The sequence below is a fragment of the Hyla sarda genome, chromosome 1 (assembly GCF_029499605.1).
Source record: "Hyla sarda isolate aHylSar1 chromosome 1, aHylSar1.hap1, whole genome shotgun sequence".
In the NCBI taxonomy this organism is placed as follows: domain Eukaryota; kingdom Metazoa; phylum Chordata; class Amphibia; order Anura; family Hylidae; genus Hyla; species Hyla sarda.
Window position 1 is genome coordinate 387,707,019 of NC_079189.1, and position 22,000 is coordinate 387,729,018.

General features: G+C 40.4%; 1 protein-coding gene across 2 annotated transcripts in view; it reads left to right on the forward strand.

The window, feature by feature from the left end:
• The window catches only part of LOC130276223 (glutathione S-transferase theta-3-like), a 214,210-nt gene that overhangs the window by 135,758 nt on the left and 56,452 nt on the right, over positions 1–22,000 (forward strand). Inside the window, exon 1 of one of the 2 annotated variants that reach the window (XM_056525277.1) lies at positions 20,611–20,743. The exons of the other annotated variant lie outside the window; for it this stretch is intronic. Coding sequence (XP_056381252.1) covers positions 20,629–20,743 — 115 coding nt within the window. The 5' untranslated portion in view covers positions 20,611–20,628. Of the gene's footprint in view, positions 1–20,610; positions 20,744–22,000 lie in introns of those variants that run through there. 2 annotated transcript variants of the gene reach the window in all.

The following is a 22,000-nucleotide window of genomic DNA, read 5'->3' on the forward strand; positions in this document are numbered from 1 at the left end:
GGACTGAAAGAATCACCACCATGTATAGTCCTAACAAGCTCAATTAGATAAGGAGAACTATTACCAAATATGATATAAAGTATACATGTTCATGTTTTGTGTCTGGTATTGTAAAGTAAATGGAGTCACCTACAATGACCTGTGTAAGCAGCCATGTTTTTCTAGACCTGCACAGGACCTTTAGGACCTTTAAATGTAGGCCCTAATCTACCGTATTTATCGGGGTATACCACGCACCGGACTATAACATGCACCCTCATTTTTCCAAGAAAATTTGGGTAAAAAAGTTTTCTTTTACCCAAATATCCTTGTTAAAATATGGGTGCGTGTGTGAGTGGGTATACCTCAATAAAACAGTTTCTGGCCCCGCAGAAGCCACTTTAGTTCAATGATTTAAATCGGGCACTTTAAATCATTCAACTGAGGCGGCTTCTGTGGGGCCATAATCCTGCCGCCACCTGATTCCGTCCCCTATCCCCCGTTTTATAGTAACATGTCACTGTCACTGTCCCGCTGCTGCCCGATTCCCTCACCGTCCTCTGGTTGCATGTCCCGCCGCTGCCTGATTCCCTCACTGACCTCTAGTTGCATGTCCCACCGATGCCCGATTCCCTCACAGTCCTCTGGTTGCATGTCCCTCCGATGCCCGATTCCCTCACTGTCCTAGGGTTGCATGTCCCGCCGATGCCCGATTCCCTCACCGTCCTCGGGTTGCATGTCCCGCCGATGCCCGATTCCATCCTGGTGACCGCGCTCTTTATGTCAACGCGACATGTCAACGCGACATCACTCATCAGTCAGTGCGCGGCGCACAGTGACAGATAAGGATGCTGCAGGACCATAAAGAGCTCGGTCACTAGGATGGAATCGGGCATCGGCGGGACATGCAACCAGAGGACGGTGAGGGAATCGGGCATCGGCGGAACATGCAACCAGAGGATGGTGAGGGAATCGGGTAGCGACAGGGACAGTGACATCTAACTATAAAACAGGGGATAGGGGACGGAATCGGGTGGTGGCAGCAGGACTCTGGCTGCACAGTTCAATGATTTAAAGTGCCCACTTTAACTCATTGAACTAAAGTGGCTTCTGCGGGGCCAGAAACATTCTATCGGCGTATAACACGCAGATAGACTTTAAGCTAAAAATTTTAGTCTAAAATATGCGTGTTATACGCTGATAAATACGGTACTTGGATACTACATTCCCTTCTGCATTAAGAGGTTGTCCCAGTAGGGCCATCTGTGGCATACTGATAAGAGATGCCATAAATGTTTTATAAGTAGAAGTCTTACTTCTTTGACTCCTATTGATCTAAATGAGCATGATGTTTTGCTTCCTCTTGCCATTTCAGAGGTGTATGAAACATGTGTCATCTTTTCTTCATGGTGTTTAAAAGATCACACTGAACAATGTACTGTGTGGAACTATGTAGCACTGTACATAGAGCAACCAAAAGACTATCATAATGTCTCCTTGACTGCTGCCTATAGACAGGTCTTATTTTGTCTGCTTATATACATTTGTGAAGTGCGCACAAAAACACAGGCATTCTGTCCCGCAGTTCGCTGAAGTGGCCATGTCTGCAAGTGAAAATCTTATGCTCATCATTGATCTCCAGTCTAGGAGTCCACTTTGCATACAAAGTTATTTTACAAACCTTAAAAAGTTATTTTACCTTATAACTTAATGAAGCTGTGGGAAGTCCACACATCTAATTTTCCCTATGGTTAATTCTTAATGACACTTACCATCCATTGAATACTCTTGAGCAGCTCCCTCTTGTGGCTATATTGTGTCATCGTATTCTGAGGTCCGGGGTGGAGTTCGCTGCGCCCGCTATGATCATGGCTCTGGGCTTTAGAAGGGCTGTCTTTTTGGGAGGTTGTGCATCATATGACGCACTTCCTCTCATGACGTCAAACGGAAGTCGGGCGGCGTGGAGAGTGGGCGGATGTGCCGACAGTCCCCTTAAGGACTAAGCCCATTTTCACCTTAAGGAAACAGTAAATTTTATTTTTGCATTTTAGTTTTTTCCTCCTCGCCTTCTAAAATTCATAACTCTTTTATATTTCCATTCCCAAACCCATATGAGGGCTTGTTTTTTGCGTGACCAGATGTACTTTGTAATGACATCACTCATTATACCCTAAATTGTATGGTAAACCCCAAAATATAATTTTTTGTGTATGGAAATTTAAACGAAAATCATAATTTAGCAAATTTGGGGGGTTTCATTTTCGCGCTGTACTCTTTATAGTAAAAAATACATGTTTTCTTTATTCTTTGGGTCAATACGATTAAAATGATACCCATGGTTATATACATTTCTATTATTTTAAAAAATCTCAAACTTTTTTTTTACAAAATCAGTATGTTAAAAATTTCCCTATTTTAACCACCTCTAGTTTTCTTATTTTTCTGTATTCTGGGATGTGTGAGGGCTCATTTTTTGTGCCATGATCTGAAAGTTGTTTTGGTAGCAGATTTGCGCATATGTGACTTTTTGATTGCTTTTTATTAAATTATTTTGATGCAACAAAAAAGAAGAAATTTTAAACTTTTTTTTTTACGTTTACGCCGTTTGCCGTGGGGAATCATTAACATTATATTTTTATAGTTCGGACATTTATGCACGCAATTATACCAAATATGTTTATTATTTATTGTTTTATTACGCTTTTATGTATTAATATGGGGGAAAACTTTATTGGGGAGGGGCTTTTTCAATTTTTTTTTATTTTTTTACTTTTTCATACATTTTTATTTTACACTTTTTTATTCTCCATAGCGTACTATTTATAGCAATCATTAGATTGCTAATACTGTTCAGTGCTATGCATAGGGCATAGAGCTGATCAGTATTATCGGTGATCTTCTGCTCTGGTCTGCTGGAAGGCAGATCATTGCAGAAGACCCCAGGAGATGGACGTAGGCAGGTGAGGTGATCTCCGTCCGCCATTTTGGGTGATCTGATCCCTGCGGCAGTGCCGTGGGGATCAGATCAGCCATTATAAGTGCCGCACTGCTGCAGATGCCGTGATATGTAATGATCAGCTGCTGACAGCCGCCGGGACCTGCCAGGAATAAAGCGAGTGCAGCTCCTGCGCTCGTATCACAGCCGTGCCATAAATGTATGGGGCTGTGCGCTAAGAGGTGCTATGCAGCGGCATACATTTACGGCACATGTCCTTAAGGGGTTAAGGTAGCAAGGTGCAGTAATCCCTAAGTCTCCTGAGGAAGAGACTTTTTGAAACACGTGTAGAGGTGAGGCATGGTGCAGTAGGACTCCGGATGTCTCAATCAGGTAATAGGCTGTAATCTTGTATATGCAACATTGCTGTTGTATATGTAGCACATTGAGGGCGTTTTTCCGCTGACCCTCGTGATGTCCCTGTCAGCGTTCTGGGGTTTATGGTTTTTAAGGGTGGGTTGTTTTTAAAGGGTGGGTCCTTGTTGGTATTTTGTATAACAATAGAATGCTATGATTGCGGTCTATAAATATAGAATGCTATGAGTGCAGTCTATAACAATAGAATGCTATGATTGCTGTCTATAACAATAGAATGCTATGATTGCTGTCTATACCTATAGAATGCTATGATTGCTGTCTATAACAATAGAATGCTATGATTGCTGCATATAACTATAAAATGCTATGAGTGCAGTCTATAACAATAGAATGCTATGATTGCTGTCTATAACAATAGAATGCTATGATTGCTGTCTATACCTATAGAATGCTATGATTGCTGTCTATAACAATAGAATGCTATGATTGCTGCATATAACTATAGAATGCTATGAGTGCAGTATATAACAATAGAATGCTATGAGTGCAGTATATAACAATAGAATGCTATGATTGCTGTCTATAACTATAGAATGCTATGATTGCTGTCTATACCTATAGAATGCTATGATTGCTGTCTATAAAAATAGAATGCTATGATTGCTGCATATAACTATAGAATGCTATGAGTGCAGTATATAACAATAGAATGCTATGAGTGCAGTATATAACTATAGAATACTATGATTGCTGTCTATAACAATAGAATGCTATGATTGCTGTCTATAACAATAGAATGCTATGATTGCTGTCTATAACTATAGAATGCTATGATTGCTGTCAATAAAAATAGAATGCTATGATTGCTGTCTATAACAACAGAATGTTTTGATTGCTGTCTATAAAAATAGAATGCTATAAGTGCTGTCTATAACAATAGAATGCTATGATTGCTGTGTATAAAAATAGAATACTATGATTGTTGTCTATAAAAATAGAATACTATGATTGCTGTCTATAAAAATAGAAAAGCTTTTAGTTCTGTCTACATTAATAGAATGCTGTCAGTGCTCTATCACAGATCTTTACATATCAGGTTGTACTGTATTGTAACGAGACCATTTGCATTAGGCATACTGTACATCCAGAAAACTTTTAGTGTTAACCGATTATGTGGCTACCCATTCTATTCCTTAAACTCCTTCTCCATCTAGAAGCAGAATACAAAAAACATATACATAAATTGCTTATTTCAGAAAAGATAAGCACCCATTTAGTGGACATTGAGACAATGATGCATTTGCACACCTGCACACGCTATTCCGACAATCCCCTTCTCTCCAGACACACTAGACTAAGCTTGGAGGACTAGTTTATAGGAGAAGATAAACACAACTGCTTTACAGACCTAAGGTGTAATCTTTTATGCCATCTCATCAGTCTCTTACTGGCTTCACTGATAAAACAATGTTCACTTTGTTAGGCATCAGACACAGAATACAGAGACAAACAGCTTTTTCTAAATCAAGAAGAGATGGAATCCTAACAGTAGCATAGCAGCTTTAGATATGCCTGCAGCCATACCTAGAAAATGTCATTCCTTAAAGAAAATGAAACCTATTGCAGCAGTTAACTCTTTAGTGCTATGCAAGTTGATGGTACTATATATAGAATAATAATAAAACAAATGAGCAAAATTAGGAAAATACAGACATTGTTTATGGTGCCCGTATTCCTGATGGCTTTTAATTAATGATAACTATTAGTGTTGAGCGGCATAGGCCATATTCGAATTCACGATATTTTACGAATATATGGATGAAAATTTGTCATATATTCGCTAAATTCGCATATTCGTAATATTCGCGTTTTAATTTTGCATATGTGTAAATTCGCGTATGCGAAAATTAGCATATATAAAAATTAGCATAAGCAAAACTTCGCATGCCAGTCTCACACAGTAGTATTAGAGCCTTCTTTACACCACACAAGCTGGAAGCAGAGAGGGGTGATCACTGTGATGTGTACTGTGAAAAAAAAAAATTATTAAAAAAAACCCGAATATTCGTAATTACAAATATATAGTGCTATATTTGCGAATATTCGCGAATTCGCGAATATGCGATATTGGCGAATAAAATTTGTATTGCGAATATTTGCGAGCAACACTAATAACTATAATGAAATCTTCTTTTACTGCTATGTATGTGCTATTCTCTCGTATATACAGTATCCCACATAAGGGAGTATACCCCTCACATTTCTGTAAATTTTTTATTACATATTTTCCTGTGACAACACTGAAGAAATGACACTCTGCTACAATGTAAAGTAGTGAGTGCACAACCTGTATAACAGTGTTTAATGTTGTGCCCCCTAAAAATGACTCTTGCAACAATATAACCCTTGGGGGTTAGATAGAACCTCTATGGTACATGTGTTACTTGTCAGGAATGGGCAGGGAAGAAGTGCACTCTAATCTCGCCCGCAGCCCTGTCGCTGCCTACTTACGTACCTGTCCTAAACGACAGGTCCATAACCATGAAGACAGTCCCTTCCTATATACATGAGGGGCGTAATTGTCAAAATAATAAACTACAATGACAGACTAGGTCCGGGACAATAGGAACAGACAGACTAACAAAGGAAGACTAAACACTCACACAATAAGTCCAATGTCAACTATCAGCGTCTGAAGCCAGGAAGTCACAGTACAAAGTCGCTAATACCAGAGAGAATAGTCAGAGAGAGGAGCCAAAGGTTCATAAAAGCCAGATATTACCAATACAAAAGACAGCTAGCAAAAGTACAAACTGAGCTCTATAGCAAGCACTGACTGGGAGTAGACTGCCAGCTTATATGGAGCCAGAGCAGGTGCTGCAAACAAGGTCAGCTGACCAGTCCAGACAGCCAGGCGTAACCCAGCAACAAAAAACAACAAAGAAGCTGTCAGAACCTTTTAACACTATAGGTTCTGACATTACTAATACAACATAACTTTTAATGTGTATTAGGGAATAAAATAAAGGTGAGAACACACGTTTAAAAACACACCCCTTGTGTCTCTATAGGATTCTGAAAAATGTCATTTTCAGATCACATCCTGAATAGTCAGCCGTGGAGTGGACCATAACCTTTGGCACTCTGCACTAGATCACTACCACAGTGTGACTAACCTCTTATAACACAGAGAGATCTATACTCTAGGGGATTAACGTCCCTCAATTCATGCCAACCAACTAGGTTGGATACTCCTGTTACCAGGCCTATATTATATTGGAGTGATACTAATGCGTTCCACCTTCAGGTTACTCAGCCACTTATATATGTAGTATTGGAGCAGATATTCTCATATAAAATTTGGTAACACTCGGCTGACAATTCAGGTTTATAAGTATCTGCGTCCATTGCACTGCTGTGCACCACAGGTACGGACAAATAATTGGCTCACTAGCCTTTCCTTGTGAACATGACCCTTTTAGATATTAGACACAATGGAGATGCAATTAAAACATATAACTGTCACACCCCAACATGTTTCGCCACTTGCGTGGCTTTCTCAAGGAGACAACTGACAGCAATGGATGTCAAACCCAAATGAGCCTTTTTATAGAGTGCTAGGATGACTTTATTACTCAACTCATCAATAAGAGCCTGTATCCTATACAGCCAGTCATATTGCTTCTACTAAACCTCACAGTGCCAATCATTACTCACCATACTCACAAGCCTTCTATAGGGCCAATCAGTTTGAATTATCTTGCATCACATCACCTGCTCATTCTGCAATCCACAAGTCCAAATTCCCTCTGAAGAGATCAATCCGTGTATCTAGTTATGTAAACATCCACATACGTCACTGTGTACGCGTCTCCTCCGTGAGCGCAACATAGACTCACATGGTCTAATGTTTACTCATGTGACCTTTCTCTCCATACTGCACTCTATCAGAGTGTTTTGTATATGTGTGCATGCGACCAACCATCACTGTTGCGCAAGCGCTCTTATGTATGGTATCTGCCTCCTGTTAACTCCTGCATTACCAGAGTTTAGAACAGTAACTATTAAATATCCTAATCTATTAAACTCTTAAAGTGAATCCTGATATATTGGAGACATGAATGCACACATGATATTATATTAGTGATCTATAGTCTTGTAATTCCAATATGTACTACCTATCATTTCCCAAACCAGGTGATTAAAATACATATATTATATTGATAGATAACCCACCTGATATATTGGAGACATAAAAGGACATATGTTAGCATAATATTGGTCTATGGTCTGTAATTCTAGTATGTATAACCTATGGTTTATTGAACCAGGTGATTTAAATACATATATTATAATTATAGATAACCCCCAGTTACTAAATCAATATTATAACCACAATATATATCGAAAAATAGTCCAACTATCCACCAATCACTCTTTTCATTTGGAAAACTTATACTGGGAGCCTCATATGCTATGTGACATGGCTTACTAAGGTTTAATGATAGGTTCCATATTGCAAATTTTTATTTAGCACTGGACTCAATTTAATAGAATCCATATTATTTTCTACCAATCCATACTATATTTAGCTTTGCCATATTATATTTTCTTCACAGGTGTCTGAATAGTATCCATAGGACACAAAATAGTGCACTTAACAGGTCATGATTACATATATATAGGTCAGTATATCCATACTTTACTTACATGTTAGAAAGAGGCTGTATAGTTGAATCCTTCATTTAATCCATGGGGATTTAGGGTTTTCAACTGAAAAAATTTATTTGGATTCTTCCTTTAGCAAAATATGTCCAAATTGCCACCTCTTGGACCGAATCTTATCTGTCTTAGACCCCAAAACTTCAAACTTCTGGGGTCATTAGCAGGTACCTCTGTATCGGCACCTGTCTGGATGCCGCTCAGATGTTTTGAAATGCATAGCCAGAATTCTTATAGGGTTTTCCCTTCATGTAACTTTGGGCATGTTCATGCACAAATATACACAATGCCCGTACTTTTGCAATTAATAAGGTCCTACAGTTTGTAGACTCTATTGTCTGCTGGGTTAGTAAATTCTTTCTGGCGAGTCACATATGTGCAAAAAGAACATTGGCCACAAGGCCAAGTGCCTATATTCGGATTCCTATGCCACATTTCCTTTTTGTTCACATTAAAATGACTGTGAACAGCAAGGTCTCTTAAATTTGAGCCCCTCCGATAGGTAACACTTGGGTAAGTAGGTTTCGGGTGCCAGCTCCCCCACTCAAAAAGGCTGTTAACTGTTGTTTCCTTACAGAACATAGATGTCTGAATACAGCCGCTATCGTCGATCTGAATTGTGAGATCCAAAAAATTTATAGATTTGTGTCCAAATTGTGATGTGCACAACATCCCTATCTGATTGTGATTTACAACTGAAACAAACTTGTGAAAAAGCTCCCTACCACCATCCCACAAAATCAAAATATTGTCGATGAATCGACCCCAGAAAAGAAAGAGGGTAAGCTCTGAACAAAAAGAAAAAGAATGTGATCAACATAACAGCTTCATTCCTGCATTAAATTATCATTCCCAGAGAGAATATGCCTCCCTGGAATTGGGGAGGCCTTCTTGTGCACCTTTGGGAGATCTTAAAATATCGCTATGACGGGCTGGTTGAAGAAAACTTTAAATTCATCCTTTGTAATAAGCTGGCTATTCTTAGCTTCAGTCAGCAAAGCTTTGAACTCCGCCTGATATTCCCTCATGGGCTTTGAGGCCGGGACCTCGTAAATAGTTTGGTCCCCAAGAAGTCTTAGAACCATGGAAACATAGTCCAGACCTTGTCAGCATCTTCTGATTTTGGTCGGTTCAAGCTAAATCTACAGAGAAATATTGAATCCTACAAAAAGGATTTAAAAGATCAAAAACATCAGAAATTCATTAGGGACTCCACTGATTTCCAATCAGGAAAGATCCACTGAAACAACAAACCTCAAGACCCCCTCTAAGATTCAGACAAACCAATAAAACTGACACCTCAGAGACTGATAGTTCAGTCGGTGGTGATCAGAATTCACACAGATCAGGCACTAAGAGGAAGACCAGTCCGAGGTATCCTCAGAGACCAAGGAAATCATAAGTCCCCAGAACATCCAAAAATCGGAGCACAACATGCCCTCCCAAGAGAACTCAACCGATAATAGGCAACTCCTCTGTTACATCATTTGTGCCCTCTACTGTCTCTTCACCCAACAGCCAATATCCTATAAATAGAAATGGTATGCAAACCAGTGGCCCTGGACCTGTAAGTGGATTGAATGTCTCAAACTTGACATAATCTATAATACCAAGTTATACAATTGCACCTCCACTGGGGATCCCGTCTACATCAGCGACTTTTCTAGGGATACGGAAATAGAGATCAACCCTACAGTCGAACATGAGAAGGATGAATTACAGATTATTAATTTGTCGAGTAAACATCTTGCAGTGCTCTCCAAGGGTTTATCCTTTACGCTGCAGTATGAAATAGAATACAAAGAAAAGAGGTAGTATGCACTCACCGCTGGGTTGCGGTCATCCATCCTAGGAGTCCGGGGACACTGGGAAGATCGGCGTCTTCTAGGAGCGCTCGGAGGCGCTTACCCCAATTTATTTTCCTGGGTCAAGGATGTTAATTAATTTGGCCGCAAATTGGCTTCACACAAATATCATGCAATTCAAGAACGTACAGAAATGGGCATGCGTAAGGGGGACGAGCAGGTAATTGAGGAATTAATATCCTCATTGGAAGAAAATGTGAGCGGCCCACCACTACCAAAGGCATCTTTTTCAAATCTCAAAATTAAGAGTAAAATTACCCCACCTCTGAGTCAATTTAATAATATTGAGACCTTCATACAGTTGTCATATACACAAAAATCCCCCATAGGGTACCCAGGGTATTTAATTCACAAATTCCAATTCCCTTCAGGGTCGGAGACCCATCCGGGACTAAGACCCCCAACTAGGGTCACCCTTTTAAAACTTCACTTTTATTTATTATATTAAAATAAACCAAATTATAGTGCAAAAATAATACAAAAAGGAAGTGTGTGTGTGACCCTAGTTGGGGGTCTTAGTCCCGGATGGGTCTCCGACCCTGAAGGGAATTGGAATTTGCTTCATACAGTTGGTCACTCAAGATTTGGGGCAGATTAAGATGAATAAGAAAAATAGACCGAGCAAATTGAGCCCATCAGAATAGGATGCCTTACAGTCTCTTCAGAAAGATGAGACCATTGAAATTAAGCCAGTGGACAAAGGAGGCAATGTGGTAGTCCTTGATGAGGATGACTACGTTGCCATGGTCCTAAGACTTCTTGGGGACCGAACTACTTAAGAGGTCCTGGCCTCAAACCCCATAAGGGAATATCAGTAAGGAGCTTAAAGCTTTGCTGACTGAAGCTAAGAATAACTAGCTTATTACGAAGGATAAATTTAACCCAGCCCGTCATAACAACGTTTTACGCATTCCCAAAGGTGCACAAGAAGGCCTCCCCAATTCCAGGGAGGCCTATTGTCTCTGGGAATGATAATTTAATGCAGGAATGCAGCCGCAATGTTGATCATATTCTTTTTCCTTTTGTTCAGAGTTTACCCTCTTTCTTATGAAACACGAAGGACACGATGTGTAAATTGAATGATGTTTCTATGCAGAGTGGTACATGTCTAGCTAGTCTGGACGGGAATGCCCTGTACAGCAGCATCAGACACGACCTGGGTATTAAGGCACTCACTCACTTTCTGAGCACTAAGGGTAAACATTATCACGCACACAATAAATTTGTTCTTTCACTTTTGCATTTTGCTTTTCATATTTTTTATCATCAAATAAAGGGATCCGCAATGGGCACAGTATGCACACCCACCTACACGAACCTCTTTCTTGGGTGGTGGGAAGACACAATTGTTTTCACTGAGGACAATAACATTTTCACTGAGCACATTCTTTTCTGGGGTCGATTCATCAACGATATTTTGATTTTGTGGGATGGTGGTAGGGAGCTTTTTCACAAGTTTGTTTCAGTTTTAAATCACAATCAGATAGGGATGTTGTTCACATCAGAATTTGGACACAAATCTATTAATTTTTTGGATCAGATCGACGATAGCAGCTGTATTCAGACATCTATGTTCCGTAAGGATACAGCAGTAAACAGCTTTTTTGAGTGGGGGAGCTGGCACCCAACACCTTTGAAGCAAAGGATACCAGTGGGTCAGTTCCTGAGAGTAAGGCGTAATTGCTCTCAGGACAATACCTTCAAATTGTAGTCTCGGCAGCTGATCAAGAGATTAGAGGACAGGGAGTACCCCAAGGAATATCTTAAGAAAGGCCTTTATAGGGAAAAAAACACATATCTAGGATGGACTTGTAAAAAGAGAAGAACAAACTTGTAAGAGAACCAACTAAAATGATTTGTTGTATCGGAACATTCAATAACAGATCAGATGAAGTAATGAATATTATCAGAATATACTGGTCCATTTTAAGAGCAGATGAAGATCTTAAGACTGTGTTACATACTTACCCGAGTGTTACCTATTGGAGGGGCTCAAATTTAAGAGACCTTGTAGTTCACAGTCATTTTAATGTGAAAAATGCACATTTGTGACTCGCTGGAAAAAATTTACCAACCCAGCGGACAATAGAGTCTACAAACTGTATGACTTTATTAATTACAAAAGTTACAGGCATTGTGTATATTTGTGCATGCACATGCCCAAAGTTATGTGTAGGGAAAACCCTACAAGAATTTCGGCTACGCATTTCGAAACATCTCAGCGGCACCCGGACGGGTCCCGATACACCTATAGCCCGTAACATTTGAGAGGTACATGCCAATGACCCAAGAAGTTTGAGGTTTTGGGGTGTAAGACAGATAAGATTTGGTCCAAGAGGTGGCAATTTGGGCAATATTTTGCTAAAGGAAGAATCAAAATAGATTTTTCGGTTGAAAACTCTAAATCCCTATGGATTAAATTAAGGATTCAACTATACAGTCTTTATCTAACATGTTACTGAAGTATGGATATACTCACCTATAGATGTAATCATGACCTGTTAAGTGCACTATGTTGTGTCCTATGGATACTATTCAACCACATGTGAAGAAAATATAACATGGTAAAGCTAAACATAGTATGGATTGATAGAGAAGAATATGGTGTCTATCAAACTGAGTCCAGTGCTAAATAAAAATTCCCAATATGGAACCTATCATAGAAGCTTCACATTAGGAATTCACTTACTAAACTCTCATTAATTTTTCACATTAGGAATTGACCTACTAAATCCTCAGACTAGGATAATTTGTCATAATTTAAATCTATTGATCCTCTCTATACTTACTTTTGCCTCTCTGTAGAGTAGTTATCGAGCAAATTTATATCCATTGGTAAGCCATCTCACATAGCATATGAGGCCCCCAGTATAGGTTTTACAAATGAAAAGAGTAATTGGTGGATAGTTGGACTATTTTCCAATATATTGTGGTTATAATATTGATTTAATGACTGGGGGTGATCTATCAGTATAATATATGTATTTTAATCACTTTGTTTAATAAACCATAGGTAATACATATTGGAATTACAAGGCCATAGATCACTAATATACTAACATATGTCCATTTATGTCTCTAATAAATCAGGATTCCCTTCAAGAGTTTAATAGATTAGGCTATTTAATAGTTACTGTTCCAAACTCTGGTCATGCAGGAGTTAACAGGAGGCAGATACCATACATAAGAGCGCTTGCGAAAACAGTGACGGTTGGATGCATGCGCACATGTACAAAACACACCGATACAGCGCAGTATGGAGAGAAAGGTCACGTGAGTAAAAATTAGACCACATGAGTCCGGCCGGTCATGTGGACCGGAGATTGCAGAGGATGTTGCGCTCACAGAGGAGACATCTACACAGTGACTTATGCGGATGTTTACATAACTAGATACATGTATTGGTCTCTTCAGAAGGAATTTGGGCTGGTGGATTGCAGAATGAGCGCGTGACGTGGTGCAAGATAATTCACACTGATTGGCCCTATAGAAGGCTTGTGAGTATGGTGAGTTTTAGTAGAAGCAATATGACTTGCTGTATTGGATACAGACTCTTATTGATGAGTTGAGTAATAAGGTCATCCTAGCACTCATTTGGGTTTGACATCCATTGCTGTCAGTTGTCTCCTTGATAAAGCCACGCAAGTGGCAAAACATGTTGGGGTGTGACAGTTATATGTTTTAATTGCATCTCCATTGTGCCTAATATCTAATAGGGTCATGTTCAAAATGAAAGGCTAGTGAGACAAATTTTTGTCCATACCTGCAGTGCACAGCATTGCAACGGACACTGATATTTATAAACCTGAATTGTCAGTCGAGTGTTACCACATGTTATATGGGAATATCTGCTCCAATACCACATATATAAGTGGCTGAGTAACCTGAAGGTGGAACGCATTAGCGTCACTCAAGTATAATTTAGGCCTGGTAACAGGAGTATCCAACCTAGTTGGTTGGCATGAATTGATGCACATTAATCCCCTGGAGTATAGATCTATCTGTGTTATAAGAGGTTAGTCACACTGTGGTAGTAATCTAGTGCCAAAGGTTAAAGGGGTATTCCAGGATTTTTTTTTCTATGCTACAGGGGCTGTAAACTTAGTGTACTTCATAATATAGTGTCTGTACCTGTGTGTGACGGTTTTCTCACAATTGTTCTGTGATTTTCTCTCCAATATTTATTTTTAACAGCATACAAAATTACTGTTGTCTCAGATTTTTCCCAGGTTGCAATGCAGCCGAGACCTGACTCACTAGTCAGCTGATGACAGGGAGCCTGTCTGCTTCAATGGGTGGAGCGATCGCTTGGTGGGAGAGAGATCAATCTGCAACTAATGCAACAGCTGTAGGAACCCTGATTGAAAACCACAGGTCTTTTGAATGGATTCAGCTCATTTATGTTTCAATGGTTGGGGTGGCTGATGTGCGGGAGGGAGAAAAATGGAATTATGGGATTTGTTGATAAAGAAGAAAACTCAAAGAGGAAATACCACTTCACAAAAAGCTAGCCACAGTGTTATGGTAATCTTACAACATAGCCATTTAGCCCCAAGACAAGCGCAGATCCTTCCTAAGCATGTCCATTACTGTCTGCCAGGTATGTACTAAAATCACCTTATGGTGGATAACCCCTTTAAGGTCCACTCCTCGGCTGACTATTCAGTATGTGATCTCAGAGCGACATTTTTCAGAATCCTATTGAGACACAATTGGGGTGTGCTTTTAAAGGTGTATTCTTACCTTTATTTTATTCTCTAATACACATTAAAAGTTATGTTTTATAAGTAACATATGTGCCATAGAGGTTCTAGCTAACCCCCAAGGGTTATATTGTTGCAAGGTTCATATACCTCTACATGTGTTATTTGGCAATTTGTAGTAGTTTGGCCCTTAAAATGACTCCACACAGCCATTAATGTCTAAATCTAGGCAACAAAAGTAAGTACAACCCTAAGTGGAAATGTTCAAATTTGGCCCAAAGTGTCAATATGTTGTATGGCCACCATTATTTTACAGGACTGCCTTAAAGCATACCTCTCAGATAAGCCAAAAAAAAAAAAAAGTTCTATGTTGCTCAGTTGCCTCATCCTGCTCATGTACATGTAATTTTTACATGGCCTTTATTTCTGTTAGAATTACCTTTTATATGCTGTTCACTGTAAAAGTTGTTCACAAAAAGCAGGGGGAGTGTCCCTCTTCTCCTCAGTGTGATAACCACTCCCCCTCCTCCCCCTCCCTCTCTCTGAGTCACTGGTCTTGGGAGCGAGCCTGTCAGCCAAGTACAGAAGTCTCATCTGTAACCCTTTCCTCTCTGGTTTTATGCTATATACAGATATACAGGCTGTCAGGACATTAGGAGTTGTAGTTTTAGAGCGACTGCAGATTGACTGTATGTGGAGGGATCGTATAAAATTACAACTCCTATCATGTCTTCACAGCCTGTATATCTGTCAGGGCATGATGGGATTTGTAGTTTTATATGATCCCTAAAAAAGCAGTCACTCTGCAGCCACTATAAAACTACAACTCCTATCATGCCCTGAAAGCCTGTATATCTGTCAGAGCATGAAAGGAGTTGTAGTTTTATATGATCCCTCCACAGTCAATCTGCAGTCACTCTAAAACTACAACTCCTAACATGTCCTGACAGCCTGTATATCTGTCAGGGCACTATGGGAGTTGTAGTTTCAGAGAGTGACAGGTTATGGAGAGCACTGCTTCCTAGCCAGGGTGCCTCCAGCTGTTTCAAAACTGCAACTCCCAGCATGCTGGGAGTTGTAGTTTTGCAACAGATGGGGGAGCCCTGGCAGGGAAACAGTGCTCTCCATAACCTGTCACTCTCTGAAACTACAATTCCCATAGTGCCCTGACAGATATACAGGCTGTCAGGACATGTTAGGAGCTATAGTTTCAGAGAGTTTACTGTACCCTAAACGTCCGCTCGAAATGCCTGCCCCACTACTCCAGGCTCTCACAAGCGGCGATGTCCGGGGGCCGGCAGCTCCTGTGGGGAGCACTTTTGGCTGCCTCTCCATCCTTCAACACTGCCGGGGGACTGCAACACTTCCAGATGACCGCAAAACTGCCGGGGGACCGCAACACTGGGGGGACCGCAACACTGCCGGGTGACCAGAACACTGCTAGGGGACTGGAACACTGCCGGGGGACCGCAACATACACATACCAACTTTCCTGGTCTTGGGTTGCTGCTCAGGATGCTGCTGATGCTGCTGATGTGCCTGATGTATGTGCGCGCACTTGAACCTGCTGTCAATCAAGGAAACCGTCCGTCCATGATGTAGGCGATGACGACAGGACAGGGCCAGACTGATATGTGTCCCAGAAGGCAGGAGGACCCCCTAGTGGTCAGTTTTTTGACTGGCTTTTTCACCATGAAATTCTAAAAATGTTCTGATGAAAGCACTTGCAAAACATATTGATTTGCACTGCTTTATAACATATAAAATTTTTACATCTGACAGTGCCCATTTAAGTCTCTTGGAACTTCACAGGTTGCCACTGAAGTCCTCTTCCACTACTCCATGACAACATCATGAATCTGGTGGATGTTAGAGGCCTTTTGCTCCCCCACCTTCCATTTGAGGATGCCCGATAGATGCTTAATAGGGTTTAGGACTAGAGACATTGTAGGTGAGTCCATTACCTTTACCTTCAGCTTCTTTAGCACGGCTATGATTGTCTTGGAGGTGTGTTTGGGGTCATTATCATGTTGGAATACTGCCTTGCGGCCCAATCTCCATAGGGAAGGGATTATCCTACTTCAGTATATCACAGTACATGTTGGCATTCATAGTTCCCTTAATAAACTGTAACCTCCCAGTGCCAGCAGCACGCATGCAGGCCCAGACCATGACACTCCCACCACCATGCTTTACTATCATCAAGACATGCATGTGTTTGTATTTTTCATCGGATTGCCTTTACACTGTAACCAAATAAGTTTATCTCAGTCTCATCAGACCACAGTACACTGTTACATAAATCCATGTCCTTAGTCTGCTTGTCTTTAGCAAACTGTAAAATTTCTTGTGCTTTATCTTTAGAAGAGGCTTCATTTTGAAACCACAACCATGGAGACTAATTTAATACAGCATATGGTCTGAGCACTGTCTACGCTTACTCAACAGCCCTTCATTTTCTACAGCAATGCTGGAAGCGCTCATAAGTCTATTTCCCATAGACAATCTCTACATATGATGCTGAGCACGTATCAACTTCTTTAGTTGACCATGGCGAGGTCTCTTTTAAGTGAAACCTGCCCTTCTTATAGACTAGATCATTTTATTATTGAGTTATTTTGAGGTGAAACAACATTAATCACTGTTATACAGGCTGTCCACTCACTACGTTAAATTGTAGAAAGGTGTAATTTCTCACATAAAAGATAAAATAAAATATGTACAAAAATGCGATATACTGTTTTTAATGGCTCAGCAAAAGCAAATCCAGACTTGTATGCTGTGGAATAGCTTATTTGTGTATATGTCTATATGTTCTTCTTATAAACAGAAGTTATTGTGATATTAGATTATCCTGGCTAATACTAACATGAGACCTTCTCTTAGATAAAAGAGTTGTTCCTGTTTGAACATCTGAATAGGAATGACGCCATTTATCCCTCATTTGTGGAAAATTCACACAAAAAAGGGATTAGTGTTTTGGAAAAATCTATAGAAAATAGATTTGTGTTACTCTCTCTCCGACATTTAATATACACATATGTTAAGATGCCAGGGACAATAGTTATGTAGCTCGTCCCATTTCCAGGTACCTGAGTATTACAATGACTGACACTTGGAGAATGTACATGGGAGACAGGGGTATAGAGGGGTGTACATGGGTGACAGAGGGGCATACAGGGGTGAGAAAGGGGTGTAGAGGGGTGACATAGGAGTGTAGGGGGTAACTGTGGGGTGTACTGGGGTGACAGAGGAGCTTAGAGGTTTGGCAGAAGAGTGTAGAGATGTGACAGATGGGTGTATGGGATAACAGAGGGGTTCAGGGGTTACAAAAAGGTTACAAGGGGAGACAGAGAGGTGTAGAGGAGTGAAAGAAGGGTGAGGGTGCACTGCCTGAAGCTGAGTAGGCCTCTGTTAGCACCACCCCTGCTCCTTCTCTCCATCCTGATCAATCTGCTGTTGGACCAGGGAGAATCCAGAGTCCAGAGCTGCTCCACAGGAGAGGGAGGATACATGAGGATTGGAGCTGCAGCATCACCTGTCCCGGCACAGCACGCAGACTTCCCTCCCGCATGGCCTGCATGCCTGTTACTCAAAGATGAGCATGCTTGGGCAGAAAAATAAAAAAATGTTTGATTTCCCACCAGAGTTTTCTGGCACCCGGAGCCTCATCGGAGCTACAGCCCTGATTACAGAACATACAAGTGCAAAAAATACAAACTTCAAAAAACACTAAAATCTGTGATAAAAGTGCTATGAAAAAAGAAGTAGTATTATATGTGACAAAGTCATCAAGGGTGGATTTAAAAAGGGGGACAGATTAAGTTGTAGAAATTTCTGTAACAGTCCGTTCCATAAACGTGAGTGAGGGGAACGCTGAGATTAATGTTTGGCAGCAGTTGGTTTCAAAACAATTTTATCCAGATTTGTAATTTTCTTTTACTTAAAAATGTTAACACTTCCACTCCTTGGAGCTGGAATAACTGCGGTTGCTGTCACCAGACTTGCCCTCCAATGGGTCCTCAAAAAAGGATTTAAAAAAATAAAATTTTAATCTCTTCAATTGTGACACCATATTGTCTCCCGACCCTGCTGCCACATCCAGACGCTCTAATGCAGTGATTCTAATTACAAAGCCTGTAATCTGCATGTGACTTTTTTATTATATTTAATATAATTTAAACAAATAATGGTTGTACAACCCACTGACTGTTGACTGGAGGTGTCAGAGGTCACTTGGGATGAAGTGGATGACCGAGTTAACCAATTTATGATGACAGATGGGTTGCCAGCTCATATGGGAGCTTAGGCCTCTCGCTGCGACTCCTGCTGCCACTCACCCCTAGTCTGCTGCGACCTCTGCCTGATGAATTTAGGCCTCTGCCACTCCTCTGTGCACGTCCTGGCACTTCTCTGCCTGACATACTTAGTGCGTATATGAGGGAAGTACAATACGCTCCACTATGCTTAAAACAGTATTGGTCTACAACACCAGTAGGTGTGTACTTTTGCCTGGCCTTTCACAGTATTTAGGCCTTTGAGACTTTAACAGGAACAAAATAGTACACCATTTAGATGTACATATGTGGTATGCACTTATGAAGGGAGGACAATGCGCTACAGTAAGCTTAAAACAGTATTTGTGTGTAACACCAGCAGGTGTGTACTTTTGTCTGACCTTTCACAGTATCTAGGCCCCTGAGACTTTAACAGGAACAAAATAGTACACCAATCAGATGTACGTATGTTGTTTGCACTTATGAGGGGAGTACTATGCGATCCAGTATGCTTAAAACAGTATTTGTGTACAACACCATCCTGTGAGTACTTTTGCCTGGACTTTCACAGTATCTAGGCCCTTGAGACTTTAACAGGTATAAAATACTACACCACTTAGATGTACATATGCGGTATGCACTTATGAGGGGAGAACAATGTGCTACACTACGCTTAAAACAGTATTTGTGTACAACACCAGCCTTTGAGTACTTTTGCTTGGACTTTCACAGTATCTAGGCCCTTGAGACTTTAACAGGTACAAAATAGTACACCACTTAGATGTACATATGTGGTATGCACTTATGCGTGGAGAAAAATGCGCTACAGTACGCTTAAAAAAGTATTTGTGCACAACACCAGCAGTACACACCAGTGCTGTAGCACACAGTCGCTGTGTATTACACCCAAAATTGCACTGTCTCTCTCAATCTCACTCCCTTCCCTATCAGTGCTTCTAGGCAGGATTTGTGCTTGAGCTGAATCGCTGCTGTTGTGTGCAACACACTGCTCTCTGTCCCTCTCTGTAATAGAACGCTATAGACAGTGACTGGGAGTTGAATTGCTGCAGTAAGAATGCTTTTCTGTGCAAAACACTCACTGCTCTCTGTCCCTCTCTCTGTTCAACAGAACGCTGACTTGACTAGGAGGTGAATTGCTGCTGGAAAAAAGCTTTTCTGTGCAACACACAGTGCTCTCTGTCCCTATCTATCTCTCTGCAGTGAAAGGCTGAAGGGACTGGCCGCAATATGGCTGCCAATTATATAGGGCTGTGACATCACAGGGGTGACTGGCTGGTGATAGGCTGCATGCTGCATGTGATTCAGGGTCATCCCGCCTACCCTTGTTCCCGCCTTTCCAGATCACATGTGGATCTACCATTTTAGATGCCCTGGAGCCTGGACTGCGCTAAATGGAGTTTAATGAAGCAATTTGCTTGCTCGAATCGCGGCGTTTTCGCATTTGTTTCAAATTGAATTTTTCCTGAAATTCGTAACAAAGTCAGATTCATCAGATTCGATTCGCTCATCCCTATATGTGAACACAAAACACTACAACATGCCAGGAAAGCACAACAGAAAGCACAGATACAGTATATTCAGCAGTGTTCAATTACACAGATAGAGAACTGTACATGACTCCAGGACATGATGATGATGGTGGGAGCGTTAATGTGTGAACTGAGATATTTTTTCTGGGTGGAGCTTGAGAACAGTTCATTTGACAGCTGTGTATATGGAATGTGAATAGCTTGGCTGTCACTATCACTATGGCTGAATTGAAGCTATACCTGGACCTGCGGTCTCAGCCCTGCAGATTTGTCTATCTCTTCGCAAAAGCCAACAACATTCCATTTCAGCACCATGAGATAAAGCTGTTTCAAGGTTAGCTGTGCATCTTGTGTCTATTCCGAGGGGTATGTGTGCTATATAGACATTAGGCTGGGGGCAGCTGCAGCACAAGATAATGTAACACTATGACAGTTGTCTATCTCTATATACAATTACACTCTATATAAGTCTTAGTATAAGTATTTTCTTCTATTAGATACTACAAAATCATTTCATTGCTTGATGTACATGAGCATTGTAAAGTTAAGGGGAGAATTGTTGAGGCAACAGAGTATTCTAAGATACAGCATCATAACTGGTGACGGTGTTATGATTTTTCTTTAAAACAAATGTGTAATTTGCCTAGTTGGGTTCACATGTAGAAAGTTTTCTTTTGATAATGATAATAATACCTATAAATGTTACAAGCCCTCAATTTTGTATGGGACCTCTAACAGATGTTAGTGGGGAGAGAAGTATCTGGCAGTTGGATTATGATGTGCTCAATCATTTTGTTTTATGAGAAACAAGGTGGCTTATTGCCCAGTCCCCTTTAAAAACACATGCACTCTCAGTCAGGAAGAGCATGCATATGTATGAGATCTTTGGAAAGAATAAATGTCGGCCAAACAAGCGCTTGTCCAACACCTATCAGAAGAGTATGTCCAGCTTTAGAATGATCAATATTATCTTGTTCATTTTGTTCATGTTTCAGTTAATGTTATTCAAGATATTGTACCTTCTACATAAAATAATATGTATATTTATTAAAGTAGAACTCTTTTGCAGAAACTTGCTGCAGAGCATTTTTGACACATGAAAATAAGAACTGTGTTAGTTATACAGTCCATAGACCTTATAGTGTACTAGATGTTTATTATTAAAGAATGGAATGAATAATGTACACAATTTATAACGGCAAAGAAGAACACAGCATTCTGTTAAAACATATGTAGCATGGAGAATGCCTTAGTATGAGTTAATATTCAGATGAAGCAGAGAGCCTGAGACTATTCAACATATCTCTGTTGCAACAGGTTAAAGACAGACCCAGGGGCAACATACAGGAGAATGCTGTGCAAGCTGTTAACAGTAACGCCTTTCCCATGTGTCTAAAATATTAGAGTAATGAGTTTACTCTTTGCATTTCTTAGATGCTCATTTATATTTTTCTGAAGCAATATTTATCCTGCAGTATATATAGACTAGAAGTCACATCTTCACATTTATCTAAGTGTAACCAAACAGAGATCTAGACAGAAGAAAGGGTGCACATACCTGTCATATGATTACATTTAAAGGACATCTGCA